This window comes from Leopardus geoffroyi, chromosome E3, assembly GCF_018350155.1.
Source record: "Leopardus geoffroyi isolate Oge1 chromosome E3, O.geoffroyi_Oge1_pat1.0, whole genome shotgun sequence".
NCBI lineage: Eukaryota > Metazoa > Chordata > Mammalia > Carnivora > Felidae > Leopardus > Leopardus geoffroyi.
Window position 1 is genome coordinate 18,635,911 of NC_059340.1, and position 14,106 is coordinate 18,650,016.

At 46.0% G+C, this 14,106-nt stretch overlaps 2 protein-coding genes across 3 annotated transcripts in view; one reads left to right on the forward strand and one right to left on the reverse strand.

The window, feature by feature from the left end:
* CE3H16orf54 (chromosome E3 C16orf54 homolog) overlaps positions 1–14,106 on the reverse strand; it is a 55,912-nt gene that overhangs the window by 9,345 nt on the left and 32,461 nt on the right. The gene's annotated exons all lie outside the window — the stretch shown is intronic.
* On the forward strand, positions 5,235–7,576 carry LOC123589331 (zymogen granule membrane protein 16). The gene is made up of 4 exons (XM_045461289.1): positions 5,235–5,322; positions 6,104–6,165; positions 6,350–6,482; positions 7,151–7,576. The coding sequence occupies exons 2-4, from the start codon at positions 6,111–6,113 to the stop codon at positions 7,464–7,466; spliced, it is 504 nt and encodes a 167-aa protein (XP_045317245.1). The 5' UTR covers positions 5,235–5,322; positions 6,104–6,110; the 3' UTR covers positions 7,467–7,576.

The window sequence follows — 14,106 nt, forward strand, 5'->3', positions numbered from 1 at the left end:
TGCTGATCTTCCTACTTTGTTCCAATGTCTCTATTCCTCCTAAGCTACTGCTCCTGGCCAAGGCGCTTCTATGTGCCTAGCAATTTACTAACCCCTCTTCTCTTCTCTTTTCTTCTCTTCTCTCTCTTTTCTTTTCTTTCCTTATTAAGTAATCTCTATACCCAACATCAGGCTCGAAGTCACAAACCCAGAGATCAAGAGTCAGATGCTTCACCAACTGAGCCAGCCAAGCGCCCCTAAGCACATTGCTCTGTCTCATTTAATCCTGTAAAGCAACCCTTGAAGTGGATCTTATCCTTCCTTTTGCAATGAGGAAACTGAGATTCAGAGACTTTAATTTGCCAGGAGAAAGCGGCAAAGCCAGGCCTCAGCCCGCTTCTCTCTTTTCACTGTGCAATTCTGGCATCTGTGACCACACTTCCTGGCCACAGCCAGGATCCTTGTCCCCTCCTCTGGGTTTGACTGAATCCCTGTGTGTCCAGCTATGCTCCTTCCCTGCACTCTGAAGACCAGCTTGATTAGGTTTGCCCTTCAGGAGAGTGTGAGCCCCTCCAGGGCAGGACACTTCATTTCCATTTTCCCAGGGCCCTCAGTAGGTGCTTTTGATGTTCAGTTCAAGCTACCTTGGCCTGTGTATCAGTATTCTCCGGTTACTTGACCATTGTGCCCTTACTCTTTTATAAGACGCGTAGACACGATGAGGTGATGATACCAGAGAAGACGCGTGACATCCTCATAACCTTGCTATGATAAGGCCAGAGTCGAGAAGTACTAAAATCAGCAAGTCTGGCCTCAGGCGGACACACACCTTTAGTTTGCCTGCAACATATTCAATTGGGGGGCGGGGGCGGAAAACCAAACCTCCCGATGTTAGCAAATGTATGGAAGGCTAGGAAAATGTGATTTAGGTTTACAACTAAAACATGAGGGGCATTTAGGAATTTTATGATTCTCTTATTTCCACAGGATGGAGCCACTCCTTAGACCATGAGAAACAGAGAACTTCCTTGGCATCAGGCGGTGTTCTGGAACTTTACTTCCATTAACTATATCATAACCACAGCAACCTGAGGAGGTAGGCAAAATTATCGCCTTTTTGTTGATGTGTGTGTTTTCAGACGAGAACAAAAGCAGAGAGAAATGAAATACCTTGCCCCAGGCACCCAGCTTCTGAGTCCAGCCCTGTCTGTGCACCTCTCAAACACTCCACCCCGCGTCTGTCTTAAAAATAAACAATATGGGCGCCTGGGTGGCGCAGTCGGTTAAGCGTCCGACTTCAGCCAGGTCACGATCTCGCGGTCCGTGAGTTCGAGCCCCGCGTCGGGCTCTGGGCTGATGGCTCAGAGCCTGGAGCCTGATTCCTATTCTGTGTCTCCCTCTCTCTCTGCCCCTCCCCCGTTCATGCTCTGTCTCTCTCTGTCCCCAAAATAAATAAACGTTGAAAAAAAAAAATTAAAAAAAAAAAAAAAAAAAAATAAACAATATGTGTGTGTGTGTGTATATATATATATATACACACATATATATATATACATATATATATATATATGTGTATATATATATATAAAACAGGTTTCCAAGTGACTTTAACTTTAGTTGTCCAAATCAACCTACACAAATATCTTTCTTTGAGGGGTGCTTGGCCGGCTCAGTAGGCCAAGCATGTGACTCTTAATCTCAGGGTCAGAAGTTCAAAGCCCCATGATGGGTATGGAGATTACTAAAAAAAAAAAGCATAAACTTAAAAAAATTCTTTTTGCAAGGGGGCGCCTGGGTGGCTCAGTCGGTTAAGTGTCTGACTTTGGCGCAGGTCATGATCTCACAGTTTGTGAATTCGAGCCCAAATCAGACTCTGTGCTGATAGTGCGGAGCCTGCTTCTGATTCTCTGTCTCCCTCTCTCTCTGCCCCTCCTCCACTCGTTCTCTCTCTCTCTCTCTCTCTCAAAAATAAAGAAATAAACATTAAAACAATTCTTGTGTCAAGTTGTATGATGCATTTGACAAAGATCTCCAGGATCTGAACTAAGCTAAACCATAAAAATAAAGCTAACTGCAGATGAGAAAGACAAGGCCTGCCCTCATCAACTTTATCTGAAAGAAATGAAAAAGAAAGACCATATTTTGTGAGAATTGAAGAGAGAGAAAAAAATAAACATTTACTCAGTACTTATGTGTGCTAGATCTGTGCCAGGGGCTTGACACAAATTGGTTAGACTCATTATCTCCTATCGCAGATGAACAAACTGAAGTTCGAGGATCATGGAGGAAGGGCACGAACCAAGCTTTAAGACAAGCCTCTTGCTGGGGTTCCTGGGTGGCTCAGTCGGTTAAGTGTCTGACTTTGGCTCAGATCATGACCTGGTGGTCAGTGAGTTTGAACCCCGTGTTGGGCTCTGTGCTGACTGTTCACAGCCTGGAGCCTGTTTCGGATTCTGTGTCCCCCTCGCTCTCTGCCCCTCCCCCACTCATACACACACACACACACACACACACACTCTCTCTCTCTCTCTCTCTCTCCCTCTCTTTCAAAAATAAATAAACATTAAAAAAATAAAAATCTTACCCTTTGAGAGAGGTAGGTTTTTTTTCAAGGATTTTTTTTTTAACAGCAGTTCAGAATAGGGAAGAACCTTTTATATTGTGAGTCAGTACATGCAGTATAGAGTATTTGACTGAAACAGTATTTTAGGAAATAGTATTTAGTCTTGTTACATGTGATGCTCTTACTTTCTTTATTTCACTTTTCAAATGTGTTGATCTTGGGGCACCTGGGTGGCTCAGTTGGTTGAGCATCCGATTTGGTTTTGGCTCAGGTCATGATCTCAGGGTCGTGGGATTAAGCCCCGAGTCTGGCTTTGCACTAAGCATGGAGCTTGCTTAAGATTCTCTCTCTCTCCCCCCTACCCCTCTCCCCGACTCACTCTTTCAAATTAAAAAAAAAAATGTTGGTCTTGGGGCACCTGGCTGTTCTAGGGGTCATAGGTTCGAGCCCCACGTTGGGTATAGAGATTACCAAAAAAAATAATAAACTTAAAAAATATGTTGGTCTTGAGCCGTTAAGATGATTTTGTGGTCCACTAGTGAGTTAAGACCTACAGTTTAAAAAGCACTGTCCCGGGGCACCTGGGTGGCTCAGTCGGTTAGGCATCCGACTTCGGCTCAGGTCATGATCTCACGGTCCGTGAGTTTGAGCTCTGTGCTGACGGCTCGGAGCCTGGAGCCTGTTTCGGATTCTGTGTCTCCCTCTCTCTCTGACCCTCCCCCGTTCATGCTGTCTCTCCCTGTCTCAAAAATAAATAAACATTAAAAAAAATTTAAAAAAAATAAATAAAAAGCACTGTCCTTGAGGATTTTGGTTGATCTTGAGTCTTTTAACTTCTCATGTTCCAAATGCAGAAATATAGACTCAAAGAAACAGTGACTTCTGTTTTTTAAAAATGCTTATTTAATTTTGAGAGAGACAGCATACATACAAGTGGGGGATGGCAGAGAAAGAGAAAGGGAGATACAGAATCCAAAGCAGGCTCCAGGCTCTGAACTGTCAGCACAAAGCCCGATGCGGGGCTTGACCACACGAGCGGTGAGATCATGAACTCAGCTGATGAAGTCAGATGCTCAACCACCTGAGCCATCTGGGTGCCCCTGAGCTGCCATCTTTGATATCCAGTGTTTGGTTCCATCCTGTGGGATATACTCTTCATGAGGAAGACGAAAGACAGACAGTAGTAAGAGGAGACAGAGGAGAGAATTAGAGAGAGAGCTTGGGGGAGGAGAAGAGACAGAGAGAAGAGGCAAAAGGAAAAAGGTATGGAGACAGTGAATACAAAGAACAACCCTTAGAGCAGGAGATGATGGGGAAAGATCAAGACAAACAGAAAGAGAGAAGTAGGAAAGAAAGAAAACCAGAGAGGACAAGAGAGACAAAACAAAACAACTGAATGAGGAAGTTATCTCACCAGGACACGCTTGTTTTGAATTTGAAGCAGAGATCAAACAATGCAACCTTGGCTGCCCTCCTTGCTCCCGGAATCTCCAGGCCAAGAGCCCTGTCCTATTTCTGGCTCCTTAGGTTGAAGCTCCCTGGCTTTCCTGGGAGGAGTCCTCAGTCCTAGATGGTCTATGAGGGGTGGATACTCTATGTGTCCAGCTACTAGTCATTAATCACCAAAGCTAATGACTCCAGCTCTTCCCTGGGCTCCACCCATCTCTCTGCTTGGGAGGGCCCACTGACTCAGAGGGTCAAAGAGCCAATCCTAGAGGAGTCAAGAAGTAGGACTCAGGAGGTTATCCTAGAGACTTGGGTGGAAGAGAAGAGCCTCAGAAGAGAAGAAATCTATGACATCAAGCTAACCTATGGGAAGGAGCTGTTGCCCCGTGTGGGCTTTATCCCCCAGAAGATTCAGCCATGGCTCCCAGGAGCCCCGAGGGCCTTGAGCCCAGAACTTCCCCCAAGGGAGGAACCGTGTACCGTTACTTCCTCAGTGTCCCACATGCCTATTGGCCTGACTGCCTGTCTCTCAGGAGGGAGATCGACAGGTGTTAGTTGTCCACCTGCAGCAACACATTACCCTTCTCAGAAAAGTTTTGTAAACAGTCTGGCAGATTGAGGATGGATAGATGGGGGAAAAAAAGCCAAGTATGGCAAAATATTAACCATGGTAGAATCTACATGGTGTGCGTATGAGTGTTCACTGTACATTTCTTTCAATTTTTCTGTATGTTTGGATTTTTTTCATATAAAATAACAGGAAAGAGGAAGAAAAAAAATGGCTGGAAAATAGTAGACACTCCTAAGTACAGGGCATAGGGTGTATCATCCCTTCCCACGAGAGTTTAGATTTCAAATGTAGGACAATGAGGACAATGTTTCTCCTGAGAGATGACAGATTGCAGGTAGGAGCACCTGTAGAACACCCAAATAGGGGAGTGACAACCTTAGACTACACCCAGAAGAAATTAGTAACTTTGGCCACCCAAAGCTGCTGGCTCTTCCATTGGTGACTGTTTCCTCAAGTTTATTCTGTCCATCCTGATACCCGGGCCTTGGCCTAAAGAGGACACCACTCTGACAACTGACCCCATGAGGCTGATCATGTTTGCTCAGGAGGTGAAGTTCACACGATAAAGAGCAGGGGGAAGGCTTGGACCTGATATAAAAGATCTGGAAGTCTCAGGGGGGTTACTTTGCACCTGGAACTGCCAGGTGAGGGGTGACAGAGGCCTGAGCTAAGGGGTGAAAGTATTGGCTAGATTTGAGTTAGGGGGGAATTGAAGCAGAGCTGGACTGCCTGGAGTGAGTGGCAGGGGAGACCTGTGTGGCAGGTACCTGGGGCATCTGAGGGAGGTGCAAAGATATCTGGGTCTCAGAGGAAAGACTGGAGATACCTGGGATGCTCGGGGTATCGACACAGCCAGATTTGTGTTAGTGGAGAAAGAATGATGACAAATAGACCAGGCATCTGGAAGCTGATATCTTGAGCTGTGGTCCAAACTCGTGGTGCAGTTTCTCAACTGTTCTGATGCTGGTATTGGCAGTCTCGTCTATAATCACCCTCACTGCCCGGGTGACACAAAGACGCACCCCTAAAATGCTCCTTTCCTTCTGATTTGAGACCTGGCTGAAGCTAGGAATTTAAACTCTGCCCCGGATATCCCCCAAGCCGGGCCCGTGTATCACAGGCAGGTTGCAGTTAGGTTTTGCTCAGAATCCTGGTTTGGTAAACTCAACCATCTCTATGGTTTGGAGATGGCCTCCACTTCTTTGAAACTCTTTTCCTGCTTTGTGCCGGGAGGGACCTGGACTTACACGGGTTGGTCCAGACAGAGGCTTAGGATTGATCTTCTGACTCAGGATGGAACAAGGGGGTCAGCTACCTCGAGACCAGGGAGGACAGAGGGGTTAAGGACACCGCACCTGCCAGGAGCAGGACTAGAGACTAGGGGCAATCCTTTCTGAGCCCAAGACTGGGTCAGTTAGGTCTGAGTTGAGGGACAAAGAGGGCCAAGACTCAGTTGGAGGTCTAGACCAGGGAAGCCTGGCTAAATGAAGTCCAAAGGAAACAGGGTGAATGAACATTGACGTTCTGCTTTCTTTCCCCTCCAGCCCCAGAATGTTGACCATTGCTCTTCTTGCCCTTGTCTGCGCATCAGCCTCGGCCAATGCCAGTAAGTGAGAGGCCAGGAGGCCAGTATTAGCGTCATGGGAAGGCAGCTTCCTGCTCTGCCGGTAGCCAAGGCTCGCAGGGGCTGGCTTGGGGTGGTGGGCGTCGAGTTGTGGGAGGTGTAGGAGTGGTGAGGAGGGACTGGAGCTCTTGAGATCTCTCCTTCTGACGCCTACTGTCCCCTCCAGTTCAGGCTAGGTCCTCCTCCTACAATGGAGAGTATGGAGGTGGTGGAGGCGAGCGATTCTCCCATTCTGGTTACCAGCTGGAGGGTCCCATCACCGCCATCCGTATCCGGGTCAACAGATACTACATCGTAGGGTAAGATTCTTTGTGTGTCTGTGGTTTGGGGATCCTCTCTGATCTTACCACACTGGAAAGTTCTCAGTCACTTTGGGTCACCTCTGTTTCAGTCAACAAGTCCCAGGGATAACTTGGGATGTGAAAGGTATCAGGAGGCTGGGGTCTGAGGCCGGTGCTGCTACAGCCCTACAGCCCCCAGCGTGCATGTCCTCAGGCGAATCTGTAGCACAGCCACTGAGGTGCTGGGAAGCTGGCTACGTTGGCCCCACCTGAGGTGTAGGTCCCCTCGGGCATCCTCCATCTTGGCTGACGCCTCTCCCCAAAACATGTATCCTTCTGATCCTGGGGCAACAGGGTCTCTTCCCTCATGAAAGCCGTCCAGAAAGGCCCATCTGCTTCTTTCACGTAGGGGTTGGGGGCACAGCCGGAACCTAGATTTCAAAGTGAACTCTACCACTGTCCGGGGGGCTCCGGCCAAGCTACTTATCCTCTCCGAGCCTGTCGGCAAAAGGAGTTGAATTTTCCAGTAGGACCTCAAGGGCTCCCTCATCCCTCACACACCTTGGGACTGGCAGGGGACCTGTCATCTCTGCCACCAATTTGCAGGTCTCTCGGCTTGTAGGCCAAGAGGTCCTCAATTCCAGTCACCCTGCTCAGTCTTCCCTCCCTCACCACCCCCCACCCAGCCTCCAGGTGCGCTATGGCAAGGTGTGGAGCGACTATGTGGGTGGCACCCAGGGAGACCTGGAGGAGATTTTCCTGCACCCCGGGGAGTCAGTGATCCAGGTGTCTGGCAAGTACAAGTACTACCTGAGGAAGCTCGTCTTTGTGACTGACAAGGGCCGGTACCTGCCTTTTGGGAAAGACACAGGCACGAGTTTCAATGCTGTCCCCTTGTACCCCAACACCGTGCTACGCTTCATCAGCGGCCGATCTGGTGCCCTCATCAATGCCATCGGCCTGCACTGGGACGTCTATCCCAGCGACTGTGGCAGTTGCTGAACCGCAGCCTTGCCCTGGGCCAGGCACTGCAGTGGGGCTGTGAGAACTACCTTACCACCAACCGCACCTACAGGGTTCAATAAAAATAATAATAAAAGGACATAGCTGACGCTGGAGTGTATGTGGGTGTGTGCAGCTGGGACCCGCCTCCTGACTCTGGCTGTGGATGTGTGAATCTCCTTTCTGGCTATCTGTTGGACGTCTTTCTGGTGCAGAGTGGGAGGGAGAGAGAGAGGTGTAATGTCTTGGGCTTTTCTTCATAGTTTATCGAGAAGAGGAAAGATTCTGTCTTGCTCCAACTCTTTTTTTTCAAGGATAGCTCCTGACACTAGTTTATCCAAACTGGGGTTCCAAGCCTGAGAGTGCGGCCTAGCTTACTGCCCAAACCCCAGATGTCCAACTCTCTAGACCATGTCTCCCTTGAGATAGTGTCTCCCCACCAAAAGGCTGTCACCTGGCTCTCTTGGCATTAACCCACTTGCTGTCTCTGGGTGGCCTGGGCCATTTTCTTTCGTGCTCTCTCAGAATCCACCTGACTCCTGAAGCTTGGCCTAAGTTTGTGTCAAGAAATCTGTCTCTTACTCCAGCCTGGTTCCTCCCCACCTTTGCCCATAAGCACTGATGCTCCCTGCTTAGCTCAGCTCGCTCAGAATTGGGCTTCTTTCCCTAGGAAGCCGCTACCTCCTCAACGGCGTCTACTCTGCCAATACCATCCTCAAAAATGGGCATTCCAAGAGGGATAGATGTCCATGGTGGGTTTCCATGAACGTCGGGGGTTGGTTACCATTCAGGGGAAGCAACAGAGTGGCTGGATAGATTCAGCAAGGATATAAAGTTGCTTTGGAAATAATTCTTGGGACTCTAGTGCCCAGTCTTAAAATTACCACAGTGTTTTGTTTTTGCCTTTTGGTGGTGGTGGTTGGGGGTGAGGGAAGTCACTCATTGCTCCCCAAAGACTTATTCACATCATGGGGAATGCCAGAGTCACATCTCTTCCCAATGAGACAAAGATAACAATTGTTTACATGTAATTTGAGGAAGAAATATTAACATTACAAAAACAAACTCATGCCTAGAGAGTTTTTAGAACAATTCCTTTATTTCTCTCAAAGAATTCCATGGGATGGAGTATCATGTCAGAGTAATTTGTTTTGAGATATAAAGTACATAAAATTCACCCATTTATTTATTTATTTATTTATCTATCTATTTATTTATTTAAGTTTATTTGAGAGACAGCATGAGCAGCGGAGGGGCAGAGAGAAGAGAGACAGAGACAGAGAGAATCCCAAGCAGCCTCCACACTCAGTGCAGAGCCCAAAGTGGGGCTCGATTTCACAACGGTGAGATCATAACCTGAGCTGAAATCCATAGTCAGCCACTTCACCGACTGAGCCATCCGGGTGCCCCAATATTCGACCTTTTAAAGTGTGCCATTTCTTGGGGCGCCTGGGTGGCGCAGTCGGTTAAGCGTCCGACTTCAGCCAGGTCACGATCTCGCGGTCCGTGAGTTCGAGCCCCGCGTCGAGCCCCGCGTCGAGCCCCGCGTCGAGCCCCGCGTCGAGCCCCGCGTGGGGCTCTGGGCTGATGGCTCAGAGCTTGGAGCCTGTTTCCGATTCTGTGTCTCCCTCTCTCTCTGCCCCTCCCCCTTTCATGCTCTGTCTCTCTCTGTCCCAAAAATAAAAAAAACGTTGAAAAAAATTTTTTTTAAAAATCAAGTGTGCCATTTCTGACGTTTTTAGTACATTCACAGATTGTGCAACTATCACCGCTAATGCCAGAATTTCGTCATCAGCTCAGAAAGAAATCCCATCCCCATTAAGCAGTCGCTCCCCATTCCTCTCCCCCAGCCCCTCGTAACCACCCATCTACTTTCTGTCTCTATGGATTTCCCTGTTCCGGGCATTTCATGTAGATGGAATTGTACAGCAGTGTGGTCTTTTGTGTCTGGCTTCTCCCATTTAGCGTATTTTCAAGGTTCATCCACGTGGTAGCACGTGTCAGGACTTCTTTCCCTTGTGCGGCTGAATCTGACACATCAGATACCTGGTCAACTTCAGGATCAGCTTTGCACCAGCGGGTCTCACCCTGAGCCACTGAAGTCGCTGGCACCTGACAGGCAGCTGCCGCAGAAGAGGACAAAGTCATGGGATTCCCGGCTTTTGTGTAGTTGACATATTAGGCTTTTGTAAAAGATTTTATTTAAAGAAAATTTTCCTTTCCTTATAAAGTTCTAAAATTACTAAATTGAGCTAATCATATGTTTATCAAATGCTCTCTGCTAGGTGCTTGGGAATACAAAGACCACTGAAGAATTGTTTCTTTTCCTCTAGTCAAAGGGAAGACTTGGTGAAGGAAGGGGCATGTGTGTGTGTGTGTGTGAGCGTACCCATGTGCGTGTATGATAGGGGCACAATAATGGGCTCAGGCCACAGCCTATGCAGAAATATGAACACATTACAACGACAATTGTACAGTTAAAATGCAAAGTTCAACTGGGTACAGACGAAGTCTCACGGAAAGGCAGGGACCATGCATGCCATGCTAAACTGTTGAAACTTTATTTTATGGGCTACAAGAAGCCACTGAACCAAGATTTCACCCAGGGGATTGATAAGATTTATACGAAAATCATCTTTTCTTGTATAAGTGGGGAAAATGGATTGATGGTGAAGCAGGATGAGATAATAGTTAAGAGACTAGGTCTAGATCAGAAATGATGGATGTCTGAACAAAGGCAGTGATGTGATGAAAAAAAGAGAGGGAGGAATTTGAGAGATTTGAGACATTTGAAGACTCAACTTGATAAAAGAACACATGAGGGTGAGTGAAAGAGGAGAGTCTAGAAAACTATCATGTCTAGTATGGGCAACTGGGAAGAGAGAGATCCTCTCTAAGATGAGGACTACAGGAGAAGAAATTAGCTTTTGGACCTGTTGCATTTTTAAATAATACTTATTTATTTTGAGAGGGAGGAAGAGAGAGAAAGAGAGCAAGGGAGTGCAGTAGCAGGGAAGCGAGAGAGAGAGAATCCCAAGCAGGGTCCGTGCCACTAGTGCAGAGTTTTATGCAAGGCTCGATCTCACAAACCTGAGATTATGACCTGAGCCGAAATCAAGAGTCAGACGCTTAACTGACTGAGCCAGACAGCTGCCCCAAGGACCTGTTGCATTTTGACATATCTGTGGCACATCCTGATGGAGACCCAACATTACACAGAGGACTATTTAGCAATAAAGGCTTGGATACAGCTTTCAGGTAAGCCTAAGATTCAGGAGTCACAAGCACAGAGACAATGGACTTCCAGTGATGGATATGTGGAAGAAGTCACGTGGGAAAACTGTGGGCATATAAAATGAGAAGAAGGCTGGCGTCAGAGGACTGGAGAATACCAAAGAGGAATTGGTTAGAGAAAAGAGATGGGAGGGGCCGGGGAGGGAATGCACTCAGGGGCAAGAGAGAAATTTCATGGAGCGGTTATTGCCACCTAAGGAAGAAAAAGACGGACTTGAGATTCCTTGCCTTTGGCAATCAGAAGGTCACGAATAATCCTGAAAGAGCTTCGGGGGATTGGGGGAAGCTGAAACCAGGCTGCAGTTGGCTAAGGAATGAATGGGAAATGAGGAAATACAGGCAGCAAGACTTGAATATTCCAAGATGTCTGGCTCCAGAAAGCCAGAAAATAGGCTAGTCACAGTTATGGGAGATGTAAGGAAAAAGAGATTGGGTTTTTTTCCTAGACAGGGGAGACATGAGCATGTTTATATGACGAAGAAGGAGTCAGAGGGAGGAAGAGGCTGAGGATTCAGGAAAGAGGGAACTGATGGAACAAGGTCTCGCAGGAGATTGGGGAGGATGTTTTACGTAGCTGTTGGGGCAGGAAACCTTAAGAAAGAAGAAAATGAAGATGAGTGAAGGTACAGGTTAGTTTGTAGAGGGAGTGGGTATGGAGCAAACCTTGAGGGAATTAATACCCAACCTTGACTTGTTCGGTTGCATAAGTAAACCTGCCTGTTGTATGAGTCACATTCTTCCAGAGGAAAACCAGCAGGAGACATATGTACATATATACATAAAGAGTTTTTTTCTTTTAAGATTTCATTTCATTTTATTTATTTAAATGCTTTATTTTTGTGAGAGAGGGAGAAAGGAAGAGCACAGGAGGAGGAGCAGCAGAGAGAGAGAGAAAGAGAAAGACAGAATCTGAAGCAGGCTCCAGCTGTCAGCACAGAGCCGACTAGGGCTTGAACTCGTGAACCGCAACATCATGACCTGAGCTGAATTTGGATGCTTAACCGAAGGGGCCACCCAGGCACCGCTTTAAGGTTATTTATTTATTTAAATATTTTATGTTTATTTTGAGAGAGAGAGAGAGAGAGAGACAGAGAGAGAGTGCACACACTAGCAAGCGTGAGTTGGGGAGGAGCAGAATGAGGGAGACAGAACCCTAAGTGGGCTTCAGGCTCTGAGCTGTCAGCACAGAGCCAGACATGGGGCTTGAACTCATGAACTTGAGAGCATGACCTGAGCTGAAGTCAGACGCTTAATTGACTGAGCCACCCAGGCGTCCCTTCTTATGCCTGTTGTTGGAGGTATTTTTTTATGCTTTTTTTTCTCCTTTGTTGACTTATAAGCTATACCTCTCTCAGTGTGTGTGTGTAGTTGCTTTAGGGTTTATAGCATTCAACTTTAACCTATCTCAGTCTGCTTCTGAGAAGCATTACACCACATCATACATAGTATAAAAACCTTGCAACTGTAGACTTCCATTTCACCTCTCCTGGCCTCTATGCTATCATTGTGATGTATTTAACTTTTATATGTATTTTAACCTCCACAGTATAGTATTCTTTTTTTTGAAAAAAATCAATTATCTTTGAAAGGTACTTAAATAATAAGAAAATAAGTCATACGTGTATATATATATATATATATATATACACACACATATATATACATATATATGTGTGTATATATATATATATATACACACATATATATATACATATATATGTGTATATATATATACGTACATATATATCCATATGTCTACTATTTGTTTGAATTTTTAAATTTTTATATAATCTCCATATCCAACGTGTGGCTCGGTCACAACCCAGAGATCAAGAGTCATGTGGTCTACTGACTGAGCCAGCCAAGTGCCCCTATATCTAAGTTTATTTATTTTGAGAGACAAAAAGAGCAGAGGAGGGGCAGAGAGAGAGAGGGAGAGAGAGAATCTCAGGCAGGCTCTGTGCTGTGAGCATGGAGCCTGATGTGGGCTCAAACTGACGAGCCGTGAGATCATGACCTGAGCTGGAACCAAGAGTTGGGCGCCTAACTGACTGAGCCACCCAGGCGCCCCTACAATTTCTACTATTTCTGATGCTCCTCATTCCTTTTGTGAATCCAGATTTCTTCTAGGATTATTTTTCTGCTGCTCAAAGGATGTCATTTTACAATTTCATTGGGTGTGGGTCTTCTGGTTCAGCTTTTGTAAATCTGAAAATGTCTCTTTTTTGCCTTCACTTTTTTTTTTTGAATTGAGATGTAATTGACATAGAACACTATATTAGTTGAAGTGTATAATGTGATGATTCGATATCTGTGTATATTGCACAATGATTACCACAAGAGGTCTAGTTAACATCCATCTTCACACATAGTCACAGTTTTCTTTCCTTGTGATGACAACTTTTAAGATCTACTCTCTTAGCAACTTTCCAGTATAGATTACAGTATTGTTAACTATAGGCACCACACGGTACATTACATCATCAGGACTTATTTATTTTATGACTCTACTTTGGACCTTTTGACCCCTTTCACTCACCAATCTGTTCTCAGGATCTATGAATTTGGGCTTTGCTTTTTTTTTAATTTTATTTACTTATTTATTTATTTTAAGTAAGCTTCACGCCCACCACGGAGCCCAACATAAAGCTTGAACTCATGACCCCAAGATCAAGATCCAAGCTAAGATCAGGAGTTGGATGCTTAACCACTGAGTTGGACACTTAACCATCTTAACCCCGTTAAAGATTTACTTTTGTTTATTTTAAAGGTTACTTACTGTTGAGAGAGAGAGAACATAGGGAAAGGGCAGAGAGAGGAGGAGAGAGAGAGACAATCCCAAGCAGGATCCTCACCATCAGCATGGAGCTGGACTTGGGGCTTGAACTCATGAACTGTGACATCATGACCTGAGCCAAAGTTGGAACTTAACCAACTGAGCCACCCACCCAGGCGCCCCTAAAGATTTTAGTTTTTAAATAATCTCCATACTCAATGTGGGGCTTCGGGCTTGAACTCACAACCCCAAGCCCAAAAGGTGCGTGATTTACTGATGAAGCCAGCCAGGTGCCCCTTTGGGAGTGCCTCGATGGAGATTCTTGTGGGTGAGATTTGTTGAGATTCTTGTATCTGTAGGTTTATAATTTTCATCAAGCTTGGAAATTATTCAGCCATTAGTTCTTAAAATATTTTTCCATCTCTCTGTCTCTCCTCTCCTTCAACTCCAATCATTCACACACTAGGCCACTTGAGGTCATCCCACAGTACACTGATGCATTTTTCATTAAAAAAACTTCCTTTCAGACCTATGGTGGGGAGGAGCCAAGATGACAGAACAGCACGGAAG

What these genes read in the sequence shown, in the direction of transcription:
- LOC123589331 (XM_045461289.1), top strand. Translation starts at nt 6,111, where the DNA reads ATGTTGACCATTGCTCTTCTTGCCCTTGTCTGCGCATCAGCCTCGGCC. An exon ending in ATCAGCCTCGGCCAATGCCA is followed by an intron (nt 6,166 to 6,349) that starts GTAAGTGAGAGG and finishes TGTCCCCTCCAG; the next exon opens with TTCAGGCTAGGTCCTCCTCC. An exon ending in AACAGATACTACATCGTAGG is followed by an intron (nt 6,483 to 7,150) that starts GTAAGATTCTTT and finishes CCCCCCACCCAG; the next exon opens with CCTCCAGGTGCGCTATGGCA.